General features: G+C 42.5%; 2 protein-coding genes across 2 annotated transcripts in view; both read left to right on the top strand.

The window, feature by feature from the left end:
* Nucleotides 1-7,395, top strand: part of LOC136576576 (multidrug and toxin extrusion protein 2-like) — a 58,201-nt gene extending 50,806 nt beyond the window's left edge. Inside the window, exons 16-17 of the mRNA XM_066575970.1 lie at nucleotides 1,957-2,050; nucleotides 6,055-7,395. Coding sequence (XP_066432067.1) covers nucleotides 1,957-2,050; nucleotides 6,055-6,308 — 348 coding nt within the window. The 3' untranslated portion in view covers nucleotides 6,309-7,395. The remainder of the gene's footprint in view (nucleotides 1-1,956; nucleotides 2,051-6,054) is intronic.
* Nucleotides 7,396-8,769: 1,374 nt separating this feature from the next.
* Nucleotides 8,770-26,891, top strand: part of LOC136591767 (multidrug and toxin extrusion protein 1-like) — a 51,986-nt gene continuing 33,864 nt past the window's right edge. Inside the window, exons 1-6 of the mRNA XM_066588553.1 lie at nucleotides 8,770-8,982; nucleotides 12,212-12,313; nucleotides 22,270-22,338; nucleotides 23,904-24,052; nucleotides 25,650-25,692; nucleotides 26,745-26,789. Coding sequence (XP_066444650.1) covers nucleotides 8,770-8,982; nucleotides 12,212-12,313; nucleotides 22,270-22,338; nucleotides 23,904-24,052; nucleotides 25,650-25,692; nucleotides 26,745-26,789 — 621 coding nt within the window. The remainder of the gene's footprint in view (nucleotides 8,983-12,211; nucleotides 12,314-22,269; nucleotides 22,339-23,903; nucleotides 24,053-25,649; nucleotides 25,693-26,744; nucleotides 26,790-26,891) is intronic.

The raw sequence follows: 26,891 nt of genomic DNA, 5'->3' as shown, positions 1-26,891 counted from the left end.
CAAACCAGTTTCGGCGCGGGACAACCCCTTTAATATTTATTTGATATTATATCATTTAGAGCTCATTTACACAGGCGTATATGGACCACCTATTATGTGCGTAATACGCTTTACTAAAAGCTCACTGATTTCTCTTGGCCACTTACATCTGCTTTTCTTTTTTACGGACATGAAAAGACAGCATGTTCTACTTTGATGCCTGTTACACGTGTAATACACACCAATATAAGCTATGGGAGTTGAACATACACAGAAAATGCGCATGTTACATGCATATTTGCTATGTACTGCGTATTTTGCGCATACAAAATACACACGTAGTACACGGGCTACATATGCCCATGTGAGTGAGCCCTAAAGGGCATGGTGTACAATTTTTAGCTCTCCTTGTTACCATGCAAATATGACAAAGTAAACTGTATTCACACGGGCGAGCATGATATTGTGCTCGGCAACATGTATCAAGAGGCGATTTTCAGGTAAAAACACTGCATTGCTTCTGTGAAATTCCGATCCTCTCATGTGAGTTTCACACAAGATGGAATATTACAATCGTTTTCCATTGATTCCAGTGGGAAACCTCGCATCGCATGCACATCGCACATCATACAAGACCATGCGATAAATTTAAGGTCTCATTGAAATCAATAGGTGATGCATTCCGAGGAACGTGTAAAATAGAACATGCCCAATTTTTTTCCCCAGAGCATCACTGTAAGGGAAAACTCTCGCAACGCAAAAAACTAACCTGAGATTCTCAACCGTGTGAAACTAGTCTTACACTGCTATGTTCTGATTCAATTAGGCCGGGCTCACACGGCCCGACAAAAAAAACTATGATTTACAACAGAAAATGGATGTATATTATAGCTTTAATCTGTCAGATCATATCTGATGTAGAGTTGACATTTTGCTCCAAGAGACACCAGAGATGCACCAAATTTATTAAGAGGCGTGTGCCTCTTAATAAATGTTGCGCGCTTTACTCCAGCAAACTCTGCACTAAGAATAGAGTATGACACATTATCCTTAGGCAAGAATTACACGGTCGAGTGCAATAGCAGTCTGAGGAGTCGAACTCTTAAATCTGCAATTTTCACTGCAAGTGCGGTGCGTTTTGCAAGAAAATTGCACAATTTTCGCACATGAAACTCGCATATACATGTGAGTGAGATGCAATTTTAAACTCAATCATAGCAAATAATGGGCACGTGTTCTGCAATACCGCAAAAAAATAGAACATACTGCAGTTTTTACAAAGCTGCAAGAGAAAACTTGCACATAAAAATAAAACCATTAAAAAAATTGGTCTCACAATGCACAAAACATGCATGGGAAAACTGCTCTTGTAAATAGACCGTCAGATGAATGTGTCCTATAGAGCTTCGCCTAGACTGGTCATGATTGTATCCACTTCTCAGCTGAGAGCAAGACTAGCTGTGTTGGGTTTGCTGCCTCTGAAAGTAAACTAGAAGTTTAACATTTAGGCTCGATTCACAGGGACATAATTGCACATGCAATACCTAGAGAGTAGAACTAGAGTAGAGATTTCAATGAACTCCTTTACATTTCTGTATTTTTCCTGCGCATTTCGGTCATGCAAAAAAAAAATACAGCATGCTGTAGTTTTTCTGCATATTTGCGCACCAAAGGTCCACAAAGAAGTCAATGGGGGAGCACGTAATATGCAAAAAGATGTGTGAAATACTGGCTAATTTTACTGGCAGAAGGAAACATCTGGAACTAATTAACCATTTCAATTGTCTTTGTTTGCCATGTGCAAATGAACATGCTATTGAGGGCACAAAAGGTACAGTAAGATACGTCAACGCGTGCACAAAAAAAGCATTCTTCACTCCACAAATAGGCAGTGCTCAGGCACGTACAAATATACATACGCTTGAAAAGAACATAAAAATATATTGACATTTTTATCATTATCAATATTTATTTTAGGCCCAAGTTCGAGCTGGAGTAAAGAAAGAAGACAAAGAGCCCAGCATTTCACAAATGGAGACTTCTAGCACAGGATTTGGCATAGTTGCAAACGGCAAGTTTATGGTTTACAATGTGATATTTTAGCTTGCATAGTTTAGTATGTTATAATAATTTTTTACATTGAAACAGCTTTATTTACATCCAGTTGTCAAAATTATATATTACCGTATTTTTCACTCTATAAGACGCACTTTTTTCCATCCAAAGTGGGAGGGAGGAGTCAATGCTTCTTATAGAGCAAACATGCCGAAATCGGACTCAGATGGCAGCTGAAAAGAATCACAAATCCTTCTCACAGAGCTGCCGGCCGTTCGTAGGCACAGTAGAAGAGCAGAGCGGCCACTACAACAGTCGATTGCTAGAGGCGGGGGAGCACCAGGGGGCTCAGTGATCAGCTTTTGCATGGGCGGACGGCGGTTGCTATGGAGCCAACAGTGTGATAAGGATCACAGGTCTGCTCCATAGCAGAACCCAGCAAATGTACAACAGCTAATTAATGAGAGGGAACTGCTGCTCCCACCTGCTTCATCAATCAGCTGTAGGTATATAGACAACTCTCACATCTGCCGGCTAGATAGCAGAGGCAAGGGAAGAAAGAGCTACCTGTATGGTGTATACCTTTGTACCTAGTTGTTCACAATTGTATACAACATACTTAACCATAATGATACAAGGCATGCAGGGTTCCTGGGAAGTTGGATGACAGCTAATGGAATCATCATTACATTGTCACTCAGCTCTTCCAGGATCCTGAAGGTGGGGGCGCGCATTCCCTATGGCTATCCCCTTAAGCTGATGGTAGAACCTAACATGAAATAGGATGTAATTATAATATAGATACCTGCATTCTGAGTGAGGCTCGCTATACCTGAGATGATGATTCTTCCCTTCAAGGGGAATAAGCCCTTTTGAATCTTTGGAAGACAATAAAAAGTGGCAATTTGTGGCTTTGTGGGTGTCATAAAATGATTAGTAATTATTAGGAAATTATAGTTACCAGTGTTTCTGGTGGAGCAACGTGCCACACAGCTGTACTGCGTGGTACATTCATTATGATCCCCACACATCACACACTGCTCTACTACATGGTACATCCATTATGATTCCCACACATCACACACACACACCTGTACTACATGGTACATCTATTATAATCCTCATACATCACACACACAGCTTTACTACCTGGTAAATCCATGCTGACTTCCAGACATCACCAGCTCAGCAGAATCCTGGATACAGTGTTCAGCCCCTGGTCATGTGATTCCTGACTCCAATCCACACAGATGATCACATTATGGTGACATCATCACAGGTCCTGGTGGCTGCTGTCGGCTTATCCAGTATACAGTACTTTCTACCCAACTGTACAATGGCTCCTCCTACAGCAGTGACATCACCACAGGTCCTTGAGCTCAACCGATCTCTGTCGTGGTTGTAGATCGGTGTCTTCTGTCAGGACTGGTGAGTTGTGTCTTCTGAGATAAGAATGGCTTAGTTGTATTCTCATCTTGTTATTTTTGTCCTCCCCTTCCAAGAGCCCTAACTTTGTTGATCTTCTGCTTGTCAGGCTCTCTGTTTTATATATGTTGTAGGACCTGCGATATTGTCACCAGGGGCAAGCAATGACATTACCAGGGGCGAAGCATGAGAAGCACCCACACACAAACATACATACTCACGGTCAAGTGATCATTAGTAGTTTGAAATTCATTATAAGAGATAAGGCCATTGTCTTTAGCCTCATTTAGAAGCTCCCTAAAGGCCCTTTTACACGACTGCACGAGCTCTGATTTTACCGCTAGGATCGTCAGCACTTGTACAGATCATTCAAACTGAAAGTCCTGTCAGCGGCACTTTGGCTTCTCATCCGCTTCTCGCTCAGCATTACCCCCTCCTATGGGAAGCACTGAGCTTGAAGCATTTACACGGCACGACAAGCCAGCAAGTGCTAACAAGGTTTTTTAGGCTGACTGAAAAAGTTAGCTTAAACAACCGCGAACGACAAGTGATTAATTTTTTTTTCCCTTTCACACTGAACGATTATTGCTGACTTTCACTCATTAGAACGAATTTTGAGCGATAATCATTGTGTGTAAATGGGCCTTAAGACTAACTAGGAAACAATCAACAGGATCTTCTCTAAGGGACTGATATCCTTCTTTGTCATTTTAAAATAGCCCTACACATAGCTACACAGGCATCTCGATTCAAGATGACAATGTTACGGAGGGCTTAATGACAAAACTCTGATGGGTTTCCAGAGATCTTAAACTATCCAGTTCCCGAGAGGAGATGTTACTCACTGGTGGGTGGGCGTTTCTGCCTGAGCGGCGCTTGCCCATTCGGTGGTCTTCTTCCTGGGATTTACTGATGGGGTGGTTACCACAGACTCCTTGAGACATCGGGATTGGTCGAGTGGGCGAAGCCCCTTTTTTGCGCGACATCTTTCGGGGGCTATATCAGGTACACCTCCGACAGTAATATATAGCTTATCCTACTTGCTGCCAGTTCACCATCAAAACTGGCAGCGCTGCTGTTTATTTTTTTATCTTATCTTTTCTATTTTTGATTTACATCATTGCTAATAAATTCTTACTGAAGGAAAAGTGTTGAGCAGACTAACTAGTGGGGGCTATTACAGAGACTCCAGTGATGCACTCCAATGGATGGGAGCTTTGCCACCATTCCCTGGTGCATATTGGTGTTTTCTCCAGAGCTGATTGACCAACATTAGCTATTCCAGGGATCCTCAGAACACACTCAGGTGGATAGGAATTTATCATCAATCCATTTATAATCTTTCATTTCGCCTTTTCATTAAGAAAAGAGGCGATCTAGCCTAGTTCTTTATTTTTTGGCTTAGGGATCACCTTTATTTGATATTATTGTTAAATGATAGTTTTGTAATTAGCTCTATTTGCCTTCTTTTAATAATTGCTAATAAAGATAGTACTTTAGAAGCACCTTCAGTGAATTCTAGTATATAAATTGGTTCTTCTGTGATATGTTTATAGCATAAGAGCATAGCATGACATATGGACAAGGACCCACTGTACCATGCATTACACCATCATTCTGACTAAAGGCGTGCACGACCAGGTGGAGACAGCCACAACTCCACAATATTTGTAGAAAAAAAGGATAAAATAGGTCAGCACTTCCCAATAGAAATCTATAGGTGCATGTTAAACCATGGCTGCAACATACAATACAAGAATAATGCCCATTAGTACTTTTTCAGCTTCATTTGCATGCAAATGAGCCTCCCAGAGCTGCTTGCAGAACACAGCAGGTGGTCTGAGCTCTGAAATCAGCTCCTATGGTTTCACATGGGCTGTCACAGGTTGACAACATGAATACAATGTAATCAGCTGCTCCCGTGCAGAATACAGCATGCGGTCTGTTTTCTCACATAGACTGCAATGAGAATACAATGTAATCTCCTAATCCCATGGAGAACACAGCGTGCAGTCTGAACCATGATTTTTCAACTCACTTAAAAATCATTGTTAAGACGAAAAGCGCAAGATGGTAGCATTTACACGCAACAATTATCGCTCATATGCCATTGTTTTAACAAATTTTGAGCAATATTCATTGCATGTAAATGGGCTTTTACCTGGGAAAAAGTGAGACGCAGTTAAAAGACAAACGCACCAAGGGGAGAGAGTGAAGGGATGGGATCTTAATGCTCTTCTTTGTTACTGATGGAATTGTTTCTGAGCAGGATGCAGATAAGTTATCAGTGTTCCATTTTTCCGTGATGTGTGTTGGCCAATTGATATATGCAATATAGTTTTCCTCTGAGCTTATAAATTGGTATTGCAAGTGTCTTTAAAGACTTTGACATTGATGTGGTATTCGAGAGATATATTTCTCCCTTCTGGAAAACAGCTATTTTGGACCCCTTTGAGAGTGCCAAAAGGTAGGAAAAGTCCTTATGATGTTTGTTTAGCTCTTTCTGATGTAATATTCCAAAGTCGTAGGCTGTAAAATGAATGTTGCATCTCATTACCAATTATTAACATGTATACATTTTTCCATTTCTTTCAGGCAATCCTCATTCTTTTGATGCTGGATATTCTCATGTGGATCAAGACATAACTGTAGGTGCAGCCATCTTACCGGATGTCTTCTTTAGTGAATACCATTCAGAGCATCTGGTTTTTCAAGAATATCCATCAGAGGCTTCCAATGAGGTTCTTTCCACAAAACAACTCATTCTCAGACGGGGACTAGTAGTGTGTATCGCTGTACTTGTGCTACTGACTGGAGTCCTAATTAGAATTTTTACTGGTAATGGATAGAGTGATCGCGAAGCCATAAACCAAACTGCACCAGTGTCCACGCACAATCTTGTATGCACTGCAGCCCTTGCAGATTACTTTTTTGAAGTACTGACAGGCCACTGTGATTAAGACAGCTCCTGTTATAGGGGAAATATGCTGTATAAAAATAAATTTTGACCGTCAAAGGTCTTTTTGACCTTGTAGAGGACAAGTTAAATCTTACAATTATTTTCTTTTTTTTTTTTTAAATGAAACTCTTGGTGATGTGGCATACACGTTCATTACATGTGCAGGTGGAGTACCAAAGGCCAGCTGTGTTATACAGTTAACATCTGCCTGCAACGCCTGGGATCGGATATAACTCCAGTCCCAGTCATTTAACAACTTACATGCCGTGGTCAATAGTGGCCATACCCCAAAATGGTACCCAAAAAACTACAGGTGGAAAAGCAAAAAACTTATGAGTTTCAGATTATGGTGACAAAACACTAACTTCTTTAAAAAAAAATAGCTTTTATAGTGCAGAACACAAAAAAACTGTGTGCATTTGTTGCCACTGTAATCATACTGATAACAGAATAAAGTTAACATGTCATTTTTACTGCACAGTGAATGCCATAAAAATGAAGCCCAAAAAACAATGGCACGGGGTTTTTTTTCAGTACTGTATATGGTGCTTTAAATGATATAATAAAAAAAAAAACTTGCTGTTTTTGTAACTTGTGAGATGCAGGCAGAGAAGTGACAGAAATTTTAATTAAATGCCCCCGACTGAGGCTCATAAGGCAAGAGAATAGACTTAGTATTGACTTTCCTGTTAGTTGCTAGAACTGTTAAAGCTACCATGAGATGTACTGTCTCTTCAGAAGGATAACATTCAGCTTCAAGAATCAATGACCATTTGTAAAGACCCATAAAGCCTCCATGTACATAAATGTTTATATTGTAACTATGTGCACATATGTGAATGTTGTACATTCTTAAAAAAACATTTAAATTATACCTGAGGCTAAAATTTGTACCATAGTAAAATTGTTTTCTCTGCCATATCTGTGACCCAGGATGCCTGAGAAAGTAATCTCAAATAAATCAAATCTTTATCTTACATTTTCAAATGTGTCTTTCCTTTAAATTGTGTTCCATATTGATTATCTAGTAAATATAGTTAGTGTTTTTTGTGAAAGTATTAATTTGGAGAGAGGCTGCATTTTTTTTCGGTGGAGGAGACATTTTTTGGTGGCCATTTTGAACTCCATCATATTGCTTTGCGCTCATGTTTTTCAAATGGGAAGGGGGTCATGTGATATATCATTCTTAGCTGTTCCTGCACTGGCAAACGTTATTTTAAACCTTAACAAATGCAGATTTTTCAAGCAGATTTAGTGCATTTCCGCAGCAGAAACACTTCAAAATCTGCAACAAACGTGCATTTGTGGATTTTGGTGCGTTTTTTATGTTCTCCATTAATTTCTATGGTGCAAATCCGCTGCATTTTCCACAACATAAAAAGACATGCTGCAGATTCGTAATCCACAGCATTTTCAAAATTTCTGGTTTTTCCGCAGCTGAAAAATTCCACTACATGTGAAGGAGATTTGTTAAATTTCATTCACTTGCCTTGTACTGTAAATGCTGCAGAATTTCTTGAACGATTCCGCCAGCTGAAATTTCTCAGTGGGTGCTGCATGTGTAAAGGTAGCCTTTAGCCTCCTACCCACTTGCGTTTTTTTAACGTGAATGTCAATGGGACTTTCTAATGTTAACAATGCATCACAAGTTGGTGCTTCGTGATTTTTGTGCGATGCGTTGTTAACATTAGAAAGTCCCATTGACATTTATGTTTAAAAAAACAGTGTTAAAGTAGCGCTAAAAAACCCCAAGTGGGTAGGAGCCTTTTGGGTGCCTTCAGACAGGATGCAACTACTGTGGAAAATCAGCCGTATTTACAGTATAAGCCACGTGGATGAGATAAAAAAAATCTAATTCACATGGAGCTGAAAAATTCTTCACAGTGTATTTTAAATACCCTTCAGGTTCTAAATCTACAGAATATCAATTTATGGTGCAGCTTTTGACAACAAAAATTCAAAGGTTGAAACCTGCAGCAAAATCCATGCTGATTTGTTTTTTATATGTTGCCAATTTTCCACTGTAGAAATATAACAGTGAATGCGCCCCATGTGAAGATACCCCAGGGGTGATATATGTCGCCTAAAGTAAAGAGGAGCCGGTAGGGAAGGGAAATTTTGTGTAATCAACAGCGCCCCCCTGCCAGTGAGCCCTTTAATGGAAGTGTGGTCTGCTTTCACCAGTGGCAAAAAAAGCTGTTAGGGCACGTAGCAATGTAAAAGGTTAAATGTTCTAGTGCTCATGCCAAGTTATGTGCGTGGTCAAGTGGTGGACAAGAGGCTTATTAAACTGCCTTTCCAATAGATGAAAGATTTTTGTTAATGAGTACATCTAGAGATTTCAAGTGAGTATGAATGTTAAAGTGTATTATTTACCTTGGTTTGGCTACAATCAGCAGATGGATCATGATATTGTCATGACGGATCAGCAAAGTGGAATCTCTCAGAGACTTCCTTCTCTGCTACAGAAACACTGTAGTGCTTTTTTGCAAAGAATACGCCAGACTATCCCAGGTAATCCTGCAGTGGAAGTTAAGCAGCTATGTGGATTAGCAGGACCTTTGGTAAGTGATTGCTGATATTTCATTAAACTGATAAGACTTGCCCTTACTGATGTACTTTTATGAACAATTTTTGAAGCATAGATCCAATTGAAAATGGCACAAGACAGTATACCAGATAAGCCCATAGAATGGTTTCTAGAGGGCAATGCTTGTGCCACATCTACGTCCCTGTGACTATATATGAATATTATCATGAAAATGTCAGCTTTCTGACCCTCCATTGATCTCTGCAAACAGATAGTAAACCAGAATCTGCACCTTGGCAATGTGTCCAGTTGTGATATATTAGTTTTATTAGTATCCATGGAGAAGCTGTGTTTACCTGGCTGTGAATTTATCTCTGGGTTCATATGAGGTGATCTGTTCTCATTTGCAGCAGGTCAATTCAGACGGTTTTCCTGGGTGCGTTTTACTATAAACCAAAAATTCAATTGTAGATAATTGCTTTCCTAGCATTGTCATAAATACAGACATAATTTCTACTAGTATATAGTTCATATCAGCATCACTGCTTGATAACAGGATCCTAAAACAAGGCATTTCCTATTGGGGAGACAAGTCGTGCAACACGCAACTCATATGGAAATTTAAATCGTTGCTTAACTCGTGGCTATATATTCACATACTGTGTGGACTCTGTCCAGCCTTCCCATTTGGGGGTTCTGCTTCCCTGAAAATAAGTCCTACCCTGATTTGGGGGATTTTTAGTCGAGTCTTGAAATATAAGCCCTACCCCAAAAATAAGCTCTAGCTGCATTACATTAAAAAAAAGGAATACATTACCTAGCAGTCTTGATCCAGGTCCCTCCCGCTACTGCCCGGAGCTCCAACGCACTTCTTGCAGTCCTCGGAGGCCACAGAAAATCAATTCCTGGTTACGGGATTCAAGAATCCCACTTCCAGGAAGCAATGGCTGTCATTGATTCTTGAGCGCTGCTCAGCCAAGCAATGCAGCACTTGATGAACAAATGCGATGGCTGTGATTAGTTCATCGAGCGCTGCATTGATTGGCTGAGCAGCAGTCGGAGAACCAAACACAGCCATTGCGTTGTGGAGGCGGGATTTATGAATTGGCCAATCAATGCCTTGGCTCAGTAAACATACGCTTGTGCACTCGCCCTCAGGGCTCCTTTAGTGTTTGTGCACACGGAAAAATCCTGCATGTAAAATGTGAAGAATAGAACCCATTGATTTCAATAGGTTCATTCTCATTACTTTTTTTTTTTGCACGCGCGGTTCTCGTGGATGCAAAAAAATAGTTCCTGCTCTATGATGTATGCATTTGTGCATCAAAGAGGCCCAAAGATAATACGCTCATTTGAAACCTCCCTCAGTTTCAGAAATGAAAGCCTAGGGAGTAATCCTGGGTTCTATCTGAATGCCATTTTTGACATTTAAGATGGCACTCCTCTACAGGAGAGCTGAAAGAGACCCAAACAGTATGTGAATGTGTAGCCTAATGCCGCCTTCTAACGTGGTGGAATTGCTGTGGGCATTCCATAATGGAATACCTACAGCAATTCCGTGGTGGGCAAACTCACACCTAAATGGTGCAATGTATGTAAGCAGCACCATACAGGAATCTTCAGATAATGATCATTGAAGTTGAGTTCCAAACTTCATCTTTATTTATAAAAACTCCATGCAATACAGAACTTGCAACGTTTCGTCCGACACAGTGGACTTTGTCAAGCATAGATGCTCTGAGACACTGACATACTTATATATCAAGACATATGTGAAAACACACCAATCACAAACAACCCCTGTGATACACCCCCAACCTACCCGCTGGGTATTGGCTGAAAGGAGGAGGCATCAGGTGTAGGAGGTTAAATAGATAAGGAAGCCTACTCAGAGTGCAAACATATGTAACACATCGTCACAAGAATCCAACGGATGGGACATATATCCCGTGCTGCCGTGCATCAAAGCCCAAATTGCGTCACAAGTAGCATGGCATGCACAATGTCGTTCCTCCGCATTTGCGTGATGACGTTTGGTCACAGCGGGATCACGCTGATGATGATGCAGCCCACATGATGCATACCGCGCATCCGCATTGAAGCTTTGAGGCCTGGCGGTTTGTGACGCGCGTCTCATCTGGCAGATGCCGGTGCGGGCGTGTTACATTGGGCCACGCTGCTGGTGACGCAATTTGCGTGACCTGCGCCACTCATGCGCATTGGGCTTTGATGCACAGCAGCACGGGATATATGTCCCATCCGGAGGATTCTTGTGATAATGTGCTATGTATGTTTGCACTCTGAGTAGGCTTCCTTATCTATTTAACCTCCTACACCTGATGCCTCCTCCTTTCAGCCAATACCCAGCGGGTAGGTTGGGGGTGTATCACAGGGGTTGTTTGTGATTGGTGTGTTTTCACATATGTCTTGATATATAAGTATGTCAGTGTCTCAGAGCATTTATGCTTGACAAAGTCCACTGTGTCGGACGAAACGTTGCAAGTTCTGTTGCATGGAGTTTTTATAAATAAAGATTAAGTTTGGAACTCAACTTCAATAATCATTATCCTAAGATTCCTGTATGGTGCTGCTTACATACATTGCTTTGTGTTGACTTCAGGGATCCTTTATATATCTAGTTACCTCTCCCCCACTGCTGTGGATACTTGGTGTGCTGCTGAGACCCTTCATTGTTTGACACCTAAATGGTGCGGTTTTCGCTGCATTTTTCCTTGCGGAACAGCTGCGGAATTCAACTTTTTATTTTAAGAACTGAATTCCACATTGCGATTCCACAGCATAAATAGACATGCTGCAGAATCAGAAAACGCTGCAAATCCGTTGCTGAAATTCTCTGCATTATGTAAATGGGATTTTTTAAATCTCTTCCATGTGGTTTGTACTGTAAACATTGTGGAATTCCAGCTGCGATTCTGATAGCAGAAATTCCACAGCGATAGGGCCCATGTGAAGGTGACCTAAGATTGCATAAAAATCATATAAAAATAAAATCCTCATTTGCAGTCATATATGGTTCATATTCCACATGAAGAAATTATTGCCACTCTTTATCAGCGTTGATTGTTACTAAGAGTTCCAGATGCAACTTTTTCCCCATAAGAAAAAAAAATGTGTACACCTTGATTTGCAATTCGAAGCTGCCACGCAGCCCTAGCCCCAATATGCACCTATTTGAAATACAATTTGGTATACTAAGTTATAATTGAAAGACAAGTTTAATGTTTTTGCTTTTCTTGGAACAGATTCTGTCACAGTTGTTGTGTTTTATGATCAATATTGTCAGCTCCATATACTGTGGCCACCTGGGCAAAGAAGAGCTTGATGCGGTGACACTTGCCAATGCAGTAAGTTTAAAATAATTAAGCACAGTTTCTACTGCATCAAAATTGTCCCGTGTCAATGCACCCTGAAGCTCTTAGCACGCAGCATTCAATTAAAAGTATTTGCTCCTGATGTATACCTGCAATGCAAGATTCTAATAAAGCCATATAATGGCAGTCTGCTGCGCTTCCCTACACAGTTTAAAAAAGATATGCCAACACAAACTGACTTGTTGGAGGTGCAACATCTGAGCAGGGCGCGCAAAAGTGGGAAAGACCACGGGCAAAACAAGATGGATGTCACAGGTGGCTTTGTGATCTCTCCCGGCAATGGTGGCAAAAGTGCCTTACTTAGTCGCCGCACGGTGGCAAAAGGGTTTTGACAGTCTTTTAAGTACTAAACGGTGGATTTGTCACGTGACGCCAGTATCTCTAAGTGAGCGGACTCCTGGAATGTGTGTAGAAATAATTGACACGAGTTGTTGTAGCCTTGATGTGCAAACTGGAGATACTCAATTTGTTTCAGCTCTTTAGTTAAACTTTCGCAATAACAACACATACAGTTCTTCAGCAATTGGCAGTAGATTCACTTTAAAGTAGATAGTAACGTTGCTCCACACTTTTTTATTTATGATGCAAACACAATTGAAAACTTCAACGCCCCCTCTCTTAAAGGTTACTCAGAGAAATTCCCACAGTCCTAGTTATCTGTAAGGTTACTCTGGCACTTGTTATGCAGCTAGTGAAGATCCTTTTGTTAGGAGCCTCTTTATACTTCCCTGATTTCACTAATAACATGGGCTCGTGTAACTCACTGTTTTGATGGTGGGTCCCACACTTTATCCTCTACACTGCAGCTTGTTAAGAAACTGGTAAAGTTCTTGCTTTCTCCACTGGAACATGCTAAATCCACTCCACGCTTCTGCATCTCCTCTCACGTCCTCATCCAACGACTGCTCACCATCAGCTCCTCACTAAAACTCCTTTCTCTTCCTGTCTAAATCCTGCACTTTCTGTCCCCCTAACATCCTGCCTGACCCTAATCTTTTCCTGCTCTAGACTATCACACCTTCCCCCTCTATCAATAGCATGACAAGCAGCCAATAAGCAGACAGCTGTTGCCAGGCAGTTTAGCTGAAGCTTGAAAAGAAAGGGGAAAATAGGATTTTTACGATGTACGGCACCCTGTATGCCTCCTAGGAGCACATAGCTAGGTGTTACAGGACTGGTGACTGGATGACTATCCTGTAGGACCCCCGGGCCACTACAGAGGCCAAAAGAACATGTCAATGGGGGCCTGTGAATATCAACAAAGTATATGCTGGAACCTCTTTCCGACATATACTTTAACTGCTTAGTGATTAAGGTTAACCTCAGCAAATCTGAGATCTTGAACATCAATATCCCTAACACTGAAGAGGAGGCCCTGAAATCAGCTTTCCCATTTGAATTGAAGAAGGAGCAGATTAAATATTTAGGAATAATGATCACCTCAGATTTAGAGAACTTATTTCAGAATAATTATAAGCCACTGCTGGGGAGTCGAGAGGGATTTTGATAGATGGCGGACCCTACCCCTCTCTTGGTTTGGTAGAATTAGCATGGTGAAGATGAACGCGCTTCCCAGATTTTTATATATTCTTCAAACTGTACCTATCAGACTCCCTGGGGCCCTCCTCACTTAGATCAGAAAATCCATAATGCGATTTGTATGAGGGGGAAGTAACAGGCCTTAACGTAACTGGAGGACCCCTGTAGGCCCAAAGAAGACGGGGGATGGGTATTTTGAACATTACTCTCCACTACAGAGCCCCCCTGATGTGATGGATACTAGATTTACTCCACAGGGGACAGCAGAAGAGGTGGGTAGAGATGGAACAGGGTTGGACCCCTAATAGAGGGACAGGTCTAATGTGGATACCAGGATGGGAGAAACATAGAAATCTGGGACTATCCTTATTTTTAAAAATATACTTTCAGCTTGGATGGGTCCGGCTACTAAGACAAGGCTAATTAGCAGACCAGGTCCATTGACCTCACCGGTGGGAAACCCTTAGCTTTTGACTTTCTTCAGGGGAATGGCAATGGTGACTATGTTGGCGACAAATCAAGAGGGAGCGACCCCCAGGGCACAAGACATAATAATGGAGGGGAGACTTAAGGCACGGAGGGAAATTTGTGGAGCTGGGAGACACCCCACTGGGTAATACTTACAACTATGCCACTACATCAGATCCATTGGAGGGCCCTCTAACAGACTTTGAGAGCCTTTATGTTTGGAACGCCGCATCCCAAAGTAAAATATCAGAATTATAAAGGTTCTTGGTGGGAGAAGATAGAAGAGATAGGGGTAGAGTTGTGGAGAGAGAATGGGAAAGGGAACTCAATGGTTCGCCCTCGGAGGAGTCGTGGAAAAAAGCATATATCCTGATGCACAAAATGAATATTTCTGGTAGATTACAGGAATTGAATGATAAAACATTGATGAAATCGTATAGGACCCCAGAGAGGCTGGCCAAAATCTTCCTCCAGTAGCCGGATACCTGCTGGAGATGTCTGGCAGAGAAAGGTACCTGTTACCATGCGGCGGGGTGCTGGGTCCCGCGGTCCGGGCACGTCCCCCCGGCTTGTGGTCCAGCTGCTGGGGGCGCGGGTGCCTGGCCGGCGGTGTGCTGGTGGTTCGCAGCGCCATGCACGTGCGCATCGGTGAGTGCAGCTGTCGTGCACTAGCTTCTTTTTTATATTGTCTGTTGGGAGTTGGCTTCTCCCTCTCTCCGCCCCTGGGCAGAGGCTTTTGTTTATAAGTCTGGCAGTGACTTGCACTCACTGCCAGTTATTGGTTTCCCTCAGTGAGCTAGCCTGCCTCTGTTGGTATACTGCTCTTGTCAGCTTGTTTGCTATTTCTTCCAGGTTATTCCATCTGCCTCAGGTCTGCTTTGTATTTTCATGTTGGTTTATTACATCTGCCTTTTCTGTCTTTATTCTGTCCTTTCCATCAAGTACACCAGCGTCCCTTCTCGGTCCCTAGCGAGAGTAGGGACTGCCGCCCAGTTGCCCGCCTGGGGTTAGCCAGGAGTGGAGGCAAGTAGACAAGGGTTGCGGGTGAGATCAGGGCAACTCAAGCTGGCGTATCAAGGGCAGTATACCGTAACATAATAACTGGCCCTTAAAATTGCCCAGAGATTTTTTTAAATTTTTTTTATCTCCAATGGAGACCATGAGTGCCCTCACAAGTCGGTTGCAGGGTTTAGTGGGCATGATCCAGGACCTGTCTGGTCGTATGGTGGCCCAAGAGCAGCGGGAGTTTGTGCATGTTTCTGCCGACCCTTCTATGCCTGAGCCCAAGTGTCCTCTTCCTGAGGTGTTTTCAGGGGAGAGGAGCACGTTTTTTGTTTTCCAGCATGCATGTAGATTGTACTTTCGGATGCGGCCTCGCTCATCCGGCTCAGAGTCCCAGAAAGTGGGATTGATTATGTCCTTACTTCGGGGTTCCCCCCAGACATGGGCCTACTCCTTACCGGTTTGCCTGCAGTCAGTTGAGTTATTTTTTTCGGGAACTTGGAGGTATTTTTAATGAGTCGGACCGTGCAGGGTTGGCGTTCTCTCATCTCATGTCTCTACGTCAGGGGCAGCAGTGGGTAGAGGACTATTGCTCTAAATTTAGACAGAATGCAGGTGAAACCTCTTGGAACGATGGCGCCCTTAGAGACGTGTTTTTGTTGGGGCTGTCTGACACTGTCAAGGATCTGCTCATTTCCCATCCCGCACCCGCAACACTCAATGATGCGATGGAATTGGCAGTCAAAGCTGACAGGAGGCTGAGATCTAGAAAAGAGAAATGTCAGGCCCGCAAAGCTAGGGAATCCAGCAGACCTGCTCCCACTTCTCCCATGTCACCTTCTGGTGCCAAGCCTATGGAAGTAGACCAGCTAAGTCACGAGAAACGGCGACGGTTCCGGATGGCTCAGCATCTCTGTTTCTATTGTGGGAAAGCCGGACATCATGTAGCGACCTGTCCTCAGAAGCATCTGCAACATTAGCCTGAACCGACGGAAAACTTCAGATCCTAGGCAACTGTTGGGAGGGTCGCCTAGGATCACAGGTACTCCCTAAGTTGTTGGTGCCTTGTCAGATTGGCTTCTGGAATTTTACTCGGTCCGGTCAGGCTTTTATTGATTCAGGTGCTGCTGCCAATTTGATTAATTTAAATTTTGGCAGACTTCCGATAGCTGAATTCTCAGCGTTAAAGATCCCCATACGCTTCACTGGTATTGAATCTATCCCTCTGTCTGCAGGTGTTGTACAATGGAGGTTGTACAGTTGTACAGTTCACTGTGGGTGTTCTCCATTCAGACAATCTGTTGTTCCTCGTAATTGAAAGGATGTCTGTTGATGTAGTGCTTGGTATGCCCTGGTTGCCACTGCACAATCCCCGATTTGATTGGTCCGCTCGGGAATTCACACATTGGGGGTTGTCCTGTCATAGTCACTTAACTACTATACCTACCCTGTTTCCCTGAAAATAAGACATACCCTGAAAATAAGACATAGCATGATTTTCCAGAATTTTTGAGGATGCAAAATGATGATTTTTTTAGGCTTTTTGAGGATGCTTGAAATATAAGCCCTACTCCAAAATTAAGCCCTGCTAACAGTTAATTTAAAAAGTCAATTTAAATAGCGTCCAGGCAGCTATACATGTAAAAAAGTTAAACCTTTTTGAACAAAAATTAATATAAGACACTGTCTTATTTTCGGGGAAACACGGTATGTGTTCAGCAGAAGCCGTACTTATTCCGGAGTATTTGTCTGATTTTCATGACGTATTTTCCAAGAACCTGTCTGAGACTTTGCCTCCCCATGGGGAGTGAGACTGTGGTATTGATTTGATCCCCAACAGTCCCATCCCTTAAGCAGCCATTTTCAATTTGTGTGGGCGTGAGCATGAAGCCCTTAAAGGGGTTGTCCCGCGCCGAAACGGGGTTTTTTTTTTTTCAACCCCCCCCCCCCCCCCCCCCCCGTTCGGCGCGAGACAACCCCGATGCAGGGACCTAAAGAAAAATCCGCACAGCGCTTACCTGAATCCCCGCGCTCCGGTGACTTCTTACTTACCGGCTGAAGATGGCCGCCGGCATCTTCTCCCTCGGTGGACCGCAGGGCTTCTGTGCGGTCCATTGCCGATTCCAGCCTCCTGATTGGCTGGAATCGGCAAGTGACGGGGCGGAGCTACACGGAGCCCCATTGAGATAAGAAGAAGACCCGGACGGCTAATTTGGCCATTAGACGGCGAAAATTAGTCGGCTCCATGGAAACGAGGACGCTAGCAACGGAGCAGGTAAGTGAAAAACTTCTTATAACTTCTGTATGGCTCATAATTAATGCACAATGTACATTACAAAGTGCATTAATATGGCCATACAGAAGTGTATAGACCCACTTGCTGCCGCGGGACAACCCCTTTAAGTCCTACATCTCAGAGTCTTTGGCCAAACATCATATCAGGCCGTCCAGGTCCCCTGCCGGCGGGTCTCTTCTTTTTAGAGAAGAAGGATGGGACATTTAGGCCCTGTGTGGACTATCAGACTTTGAATAAAATTACAGTGAAGAACCAGTGCTCCTTGCCCCTGATTCCTAACTTATTGAATCAGGTAGTAGGGGCCCACTGGTTTTCCAAATTGGACTTAAGAGGGGCTTACAATTTAATTTGCATCTGAGAGGGAGATGAGTAGAAGACCGCGTTCAACACCCCGTTAAGACATTTTGAATGTCTGGTCATGCCCTTCAGACTTTGTAATGCCCCCACTGTGTTTCAGGGATTTATGAATGCGGTCTTCCACGACTTCCTGGGGGTATTCTTGGTCAAATATCTTGATGACATTCTGGTGTACTCCCCACACTGGGATTCTCATGTGCGGCACCTGAAGCTGGTTCTGACCCGTTTGCGTGAGTACCAACTTTTTGTCAAGTTGGAGAAATGCAATTTTGGCACTAAACAAGTGTCTTTCCTGACTTATGTGATATCACCCATGGAGATTCAGATGGAGACTGATAAAGTGGCAGCAATCTCCCAATGGGTGAGACCAGATAACCTGAAAGCTCTCCAGCGGTTTTTAGGTTTCGCAAATTTTTACCGTAAATTCATTAAGAATTATTCTGTTATTGCGCAACCCCTGACCGATCTGACCAAGAAGGGGGCCAACTTAGTAAGATGGCTGCCAGAGGCAGATGGCATTTACTGCTGCCCTGGTACTAGTACAGCCTGACACACGGCGACCGTTCTTCATTGAGGTCGATGCGTCTGAGGTAGGGGTGGGGGCTGTATTGTCTCAGGAAATCAGTGGGAGATCTGGGTATAGCCCATGTGCGTTCTCGCGAAAGTTCAGTTCGGCGGAACGTAACTACAACGTGGGTAATCATGCGTTATTGGTGATTAAGTGGGCTCTAGAAGAGTGGCATCACCATCTTGAGGGGGCAAGGTATCCCATTACCGTATATACTGATCATAAAAACTTGGTATATCTCGCTAAGAGACTCACAGCTTGTCAAGCCAGGTGGGCGTTGTTTTTGCCGAATTTAACTTCGTCGTTACATATATTCAAGGGGAGAAGAACGTGAAGGCGGATGTCCTCCCACGGAGTTTCGGTTCGTCGGAAAGTGAGACAGTGGCTCCCGAGAATATATGGGGTGGTGGTGGCAGCTGTAGAATCTGATCTCATTCCTCGTCTACGGAATTGTCAGCAGGACGCTTCCTCGGTGGTGGCGGAGGGCAGATGGTTTGTGCCAGAGACCTTGCGTCTCAGGGTCATTGAAGAGTCTCACTCATCTGTTGTCGCAGGTCATCCGGGGGTTCAGGGGACTCTGGATCTTTGTTCTAGATACTTCTGGTGGCCAGGTATGTCTCGGGAGATCCGCGACTTTGTTAAGGGATGCTCTCTCTGTGCACGCAGTAAAAGTCGTCCGCGGCGTCGGGAGGGTCCCCAGAGACCGTTACCGGTGCCATCTCGTCCGTGGTCGCATTTATCGGTAGAATTCACCATGATCCTGGTTGTTGTGGATCGCTTCTCTAAAATGACACATTTCGTGGCACTAAAGAAGCTATCTTCTGCTATAAAGTTTGCCAAGATTTTTGTAAAAGAAATCATTCGTCTACATGGGGTTCCCAAGAACATTGTATCTGATCGCAGAGTTCAGTTTGTTGTGCAATTTTGGCGAGCCTCCTGTAGAAACCTGGGAACGTCGCTTTCCTTCTCGTCAGCATTCCAACCGCAAACTAATGGTCAGACTGAGCGGAAGAACCAGGATTTAGTGCAATATTCACAGTTGTTTGCTAGCGAAAAGGCTCATCAGTGGGCAGAATTCCTGCTGCTAGCAGAGTTTGCGCTAAGCAACTGTACTTGTTCCTCCACTGGGGTGTCACCATTCCGTTGCGTATATGGTCAGCATCCTCGCTTCCTTACAGCTATTTCTACGCCGTCTACCTGTCCTGCAGCTGATGTCGCCACAGATGCGCTGCAGGGTGTATGGAAAGAAGTACAGAAGAATCTGGAAGCAACGGGGGCTCGTATGCAGTTGCGCAGTGGGAGGAGTCTGTCAGTATCTGAACCATACATGGTGGGACAGAAGGTATATTTGTCTTCTAGAAATCTCAAATTGAAGGTTTCGTCGTTAAAACTGGCATCATGTTACGTGGGTCCTTTTGTCATCACGCAGGTAGTCAATCCGCTCGCTTATGAACTTGATGTGCCAGCTACATGGAGGGTTCATAGGGTCTTTCACAAGTCATTATTGAAACCTTTTGTCCCTTCTCGGTCCCTAGCAAGAGTTTGGGACCACCGCCCAGTTGCCCGCCTGGGGTTAGCCAGGAGTGGAGGCCAGTAGGCAGGGACAGGGGTTGCTGGTGAGATCAGGGCATCCCGGGCTGGTGTATCAAGGGCAGTATACCGTAACAGTACCGTTATCCACATTTGGTGGTTCTGCCCACTGATTTTTTTCTTTGTGGAGGGAAGTTGGTGCCATGTATTTCTGGGTAAGCAGAGACCAGGTTCGGCTGACCCCGTAGCTGGCACTTCTTTCCATGTTCCCAGGCTCACTGGCACAAGCCAAGAGATCGCTACTGAGGTTCTTTATCCAGGCGGTTCATCAGGTGATCCCCAGAAAATGGAAATCTACAGCCCCGCCCTATAGAGCAATGTGGTTGGAGGCCTTTGATACAATCCGACACATGGAAGAACTATGTGCCAAGAATGAATTGAGGCGTGACAAATTTATAGCGGTCTGGGATGCTTTGAACCGTTTCCGTGATACGCCAGACTTGATGAATTGGGTCTCTAATGGAAGTATCCACTCCCCCTGAACCTGTAACCTGTGCCAGGTTGGCTGAATATTGATAGATTATGGTTTGATGGCGGCTAGGTCGGTTATTTTTCCCTATCCTCCTCACACACACACACACACACGCCCCCCCCCCCCCCCCTCTTTCTGTTCCTCATTCTTATTTCTGCTTCTTTTTTTCTTATTTTCTTGTTCTTTTGTTTTCTAGGTTTATAATATTTGTAGAAGTGGTAAATTTAGTGTTTGAATAGGCCAGTCCCGTATATCTTATAATTTGGCTATTTAAAGAAAAGGAGACTGGTTTATTTAAAACAGTTTTATTGTTTAGACTAAAGAGTTTGTTGATAATGTAATTATTGCAATTATTGAAATGATATGTTAATTTTTCTGCAAAAGAAAAAAACTTTTTGAACTATAACTGCTTAGTGATGGTCACTAACTGGCTTTAAACCTGTATATATATTTGTTATATATAAGGCGGTGGCTTAGCTGACTACTAACAGCCAGGCTCCTGCTCTAACTGCCACGAACAGAGATATTTCAGATCCTGATATTTAAAGCCCTTGCATACCACAATCAATGGCAACTGCAGCATATAAGTAGATAACAGTGGGAGGGGGCTCTTTTAGTTATCCGTCAACATCCCACAGTGTGATTGGAAGAAACCATGGCAGCCGGAAGCCTCACAAAGGCCTCTATCTGCCATGTTAGTCAGTATATTAGACCCAGCCTTCGGCAGAGTCTAACAGGCTGCTGTCATAAGCATAGTAGAATGCACTACATAAGTAATGCAGTGTACTATCCAAGTGATCAAACAATCACATCTTCACAGATTAAAAAATAGCGTCAAAAAAACTTCAATAAAGTCTGATTTAACGTAGCTTACGGTGTTGGTGCACAGAGAAGCCAAGACGCAGCAACTAATACATGAAGAGGTGTGTACCTCATATATTAGTTACATCGTGTGCTGACAGAAATTATACTAAGACCAGCATTGGAAATAAATTAGGATTTGTGGTCATCACAACTCTGATGGCTCTTTCAGTAGAGGTAACTGATGCACCCTGTTCTGCAAGATCGGCCCTGATTCTACATTATTGTTTATGTAACATAATTAATGATAACATCTTCATATAGCCATGATTTATTCATATTGCTGCAAGATTTTTAAACCTCTTAAGGCTCATTTACACGCAATGATAATCTTTCAAATGATTAAAAGATTGAAAGTTTTAGTGATTGTTTTGCATAAAGTACTAATGGGTACTAATACCCATTAGTACTTTATCAGCTTCATTTGTGTGCATATGAGCCTCCTGGAACTGCTTGCAGAACTCAGCAGGTGGTCTAAGTTTTGTAATTTGTTCCATTGTTCTCACATGGGCTGCAGAAAGAATACATTGTTATATCTAGCTCCCATGGAGAACACAGCCTGAGGTCTGAACAATGGTTTTTAAGCTCACCTAAAAATCATCATTCAGACTTAAAGTCTACGATGGTAACATTTACACGCAACGATTATCGCTCATATGTTATTGTTTTAACGAATTTTGAGTGATCATTGTTGCGTGTAAATGGGCCTTTAGTAAGTGTGAACACTTTCACTTTCATTCCCTATTAATATAATTACCATTGTTCTTTGATTTTAGGTTATTTCAGTCACTGGCCTGTCAGTAGGGCTTGGTTTATCATCAGCGTGTGATACACTCATATCACAGGTATGTTCCTCAAGGAGTACTTAAGTGAGCCAGAGACATAGGGTGGATATAGAAGTTTCTGTCATATTCAGTCTACATAGTGATATCTGTTATCTCTAGCACTGCTGCCACCTTTGTTGATATGGCATAAACAACATATGATTCTTCCATAGACATATTTTGAATTTGCTTTAGGACTCATATCCACGACCGTGTTTGCACTACGTACCACGCGTGCGTCGCACTGCTGCTTGAATAGCGGTGAATGGAGTTGATTCATGCTCGTGTGTGTAGACACTGCATATTGATACACATGAGAAATAGATCACTGCATGCTGTATTTCTCTGTGTACTATGCAGCGCAAGCCCTATACATTTGTGTAGGCTGTGCATGAAACTCTGTCCGTAAGCAATACATTGTGTATGGGTAGTGTTTGCATACGCATTCCCGCTCTGAAATCGCATGAGCAGTGCTTTTGTAGCCATATGCAGTCTCTGCCGGCTCTCCGCCGACAGAGTCCATGTGTACAAATCAGCAAGACGCTGTGGAAAGACCCGCAGTGTTTTATGCATTCGCCCATGTATATGTCATGTAATACTTTGCCACAAAAGACTGTAAAGGTGTGGCTAGACAAAACGATTTGTTCTCAAAATCATTCAAACGAACTAATGTGAACGATATCATCCAGTTTCAGCCGGCATAAAAATCAGCACCGGATTGTTCACTTGTCCGGCAGTTTAAACGCTGGGCAAGCAAGAATTATGAGATTCTTATTGTCTAAAAGGTCCTTTATATTCTTGTAACAATACTGCTTCCTGTAGAATTTCAACTTTAAGCAACTTCAGTTTTAGGCCTCATTCACACTAGTGTGTGCATTTTCACACGAGGCAAAAAAAATAAATAAAAAATCGCAATGGTGAAGAATAGCCGGGTACATACTCTGTTCTTAATTAGTGTTTTCTAGTTCATTCACACAGTCATATCGCGTGAAAAATACACTGCAGAGCAGAATTCCGTCAACCTTTAGAATGACTTCTATTACCTTAAATAGCTGAAATCGAGCCAGCTGTCTTCTTTTCCCGGCGTCGGACATAGGTAAAATCCCTCACCTTCCCTTTTTTTTCAGCTCCCATAGGAGTCTATGAGACCCTCAAGTGTTTTTCGTCAAAAGATGGTTCAAGAAAAAAAAAAAATCGATGACCGAAAAAAACGTTTTGATGGCGCAATTTTTTCATGCACCTGAATATTGCCCGTGTGAATGAATGTATTGGAATCCCATGCTGCACATGGTGGTGATTTTAGGCTGATGTTTTATCACGGCAAAATAGCCACGTAAAAACGCTCGTGTGAATGAGACCTCATTGTGATAATATGACCGGAAAAATGTTGTGTACCTGATAAGGAGCCACACACCGTGCATAAAGCTTCTTAGTACATAACCTTATAGCATGATTGTAACCAAAATCAATGTATAATCATACAATTGCAATTGTTTTTATGCCTATACCCAGTGTATTAAATAGCATAACCCTAAGTAAAGTCTTATTATCCATTGGTTATAACATCTTTATATTTTCTCCTTCAGATATTTGGAGGTACAAATCTAATGTTAATTGGTATTGTCCTGCAGCGTGGGATCCTTATTTTACTATTGGCTTGCTTTCCTTGTTGGGCACTCTTTATAAATACTGAGAATATTCTACTACTCTTCAAACAAGACCCGAAGGTGGCCCGGTATAATATCAAATCATGCTTTATATTACTATTTTTAAACAGTTTTCTAAAATACACGGCATCTATATGCATAATCCAAGCACAAGTCATTATTCATCGTGTATAGCAACATTTGTAAACTACCTTTTTGGCGCACATGTATTCTATGTGCCAGAACTTATAGACTAGACTCTTGGGTGACTGAAGTGACTTCAAAAGGTTTTCCGGGTCATAAAAAAAATGTTAAATACATTGAGTTGAATACTTACCTATCCCGGCGACTCCATGTCCCGCACTGCAGCGCCAGTGCCCGCCACATGGAACCTGGGAGAAGCAGCGGGTTGTCACGTTCCGTTCATTGTGCACATGACTGTTCCGCCACTCACAGGCTTCAGTGGCCATGGAAGCCTGTGAGGGGCTGAGCAGTCCTATGAGTGGGGCTGCAGCACTGTACGGTGAATCACCAAGATAGGCAAGTATTTCATTTCATTATAAGCCAGTTTAACATTTTTAAATCCCAGAAAACCCTTTTCATCAAGTAAAAACTGCAATGAAAGACTAAGATACCAAAGATACAATATTTTGCATGTAGTGAGCTCTCCCTGGTCGCAGCTACAGGTAAACACGACATTCTCTCACTAAGCAGTAGGAACGGTTCATTGTGCACCCCCAGCTAGGTCCATAGCAATCATGTGTCATCCATGGTGCTATAATCTCCGGAGTTTCTTGTGTGCTATATAATGGTTCTTTTGCTGCTTAGTGTGTAGGTATTCCCTGTAGCTACCTCTAGGTAAAGCTCACAAAATACAAATGTATACAGCTCTTACTGAGTTCAACACTAGCTGTACACTCATTGTAGCAGCAGTAAAAAAACAGTACTCAACAATACTAATAGATTCTAGTCACTATGATTGCTCTGTACATTAATGGAATTATAGACAATGGTAGAGTTGGAAGGAACCTCCAGGGTCATCTGGTCCAACTCCCTGCTCAATGCAGGATCACTAAATCATGCCAGACATATATTTGTCCAGCCTTTGTTTGAACACTTCCATTGAAGGAGAACTCACCACCTCCCATGATAACCTGTTCCACTCATTGATCACCCTCAGTGTCAGCAAGTTTTTCTAATATCTAATCTGTGTCTCGTCCCTTTCAGTCTCATGCCATTGCTTCTAGTCTTTCCTTGTGCAAATGAGAATAGGGCTGATCCCTCTGCACTGTGACAGCCCTTCAGATATTTGTAGACCCCTATTAAGTCTCCATTCAGTCTTCTTTTCCAGAATCTAAACATTGATCCTTTAACCGTCCCTCATAGGACATGATTTGCAGACCGCTCACCATCTTCGTAACTCTTCTCTGAACTTGCTCCAGTTTGTCTATGTCTTTTTTAAATTGGGGTGCCCAGAACTGGACACAGTATTCCAGATGAGGTCTGACTAAGCCCTTCCTATATGTAGGAAAACAAATTTATAAATATTAGGAGAAGGAATATAAATTAATCAAAGAGCCAGCAGAAATGAAGGAGAGAAAATATATACTGTATTCCAAGAATTAGTGGGGAATTTTTATTTTTTTTTGAGGCGATTAAGAGATTTCATATTTAATTCTGTTACAGTCTGGCCGAGGAATATGTTCTGGTTTTTATTCCCGCTCTTCCAGTAAGTAGTCTTTTTTTCTATTTAAACATTCAACTAAAACGCGATATTGTCTGGCATGCTTCTCCCTATGTTATGTTTGTCTTACTAATGAGTAACAAAAATGATTGAAGATATCTTTCACTATAGTATATGAACACTAATGACTTTATGATTAATTTTTAAGTACGTTTTTAAAAATTAGAAGTTTCTATTTAATTAAAAGGGGTATTCCCATCCGAGAAAGCCTCTTTTAACATGCTCAAAATGTAAAAATACCTCACCCATTACCTTCCTTTTTCATAAGTAGCCCATTGTCCTGATCTTATTGAATTTGTATTTTCATTGTTTACTGCTCATTGTCATGTGGTCTGCCTATTACCACTATCCTTCCTATAGCAGTGGCCTCCTTGCACGGATGTTTTCTATAGTTTTTTCATCTGGTGGCTGCGAATGTACTTCTTTGAGCATGCACAGTACGCTCCCCGCACAGCCACTGCTCCGCTCTGTTCTTCTGTTCCAGCCATACTCAGTCATACCTGCAGCATTTTACGCATACGACCGTGGGCATGAGCCCTATCAGCCACAGTCACACTCCCTTTTTTATGCTTCGCTGGGGCTGAAAAGATGTGGGGAAACAGTTTGAGTTTGTGGATTAATCTGAAAGAGTTTTCCTTGTTTAGATGTGTCTCTTGAACACATAAGATATCAGCTTTCATGGAGTGGGCCTCTTTCCGTAACACTGATCTTTTGAAGGGTGAATTTAAACTTTTAGCATAAAGGAAGTAATCTGAAATATCATTGTGAAAAAGTGACAAGATCTGATCAGGCTGGGGAGAGCCTGAAGGTCACCTACCTCTAGAGGTCTGAAAACATCTCAGGAGCTCTCCAGCCTCTACCCAGCCATAATACATTAGGTTGAAACATGCGCACCAAAGTCGCTTTTAGCATGCAGGATCTCTATTTCATTATGTGATCTCTTTCAATATCTCTAAAAAAAGAACATTGGACAGCTGAAGTTCTGAATCTGTGTATCCATATATATGCCCTAATCTTTTTTTTATTTTCACCTATAGGCTGCATTTCTGTACCAACTGGAGGCCCGCTATTTGCAAAATCAAGTATGTATTCCAGATCAAAGGAAGATGTATCTTTCTCTATATATAGTGCTTTGTATATTGTGATGTACTGTATATTAAACTGTACATTTTCCAGAATCTTTA

The sequence above is a fragment of the Eleutherodactylus coqui genome, chromosome 1 (genome assembly GCF_035609145.1).
Source record: "Eleutherodactylus coqui strain aEleCoq1 chromosome 1, aEleCoq1.hap1, whole genome shotgun sequence".
NCBI classification, from domain to species: domain Eukaryota; kingdom Metazoa; phylum Chordata; class Amphibia; order Anura; family Eleutherodactylidae; genus Eleutherodactylus; species Eleutherodactylus coqui.
This window is presented reverse-complemented; position numbering and strand designations above follow the sequence as displayed.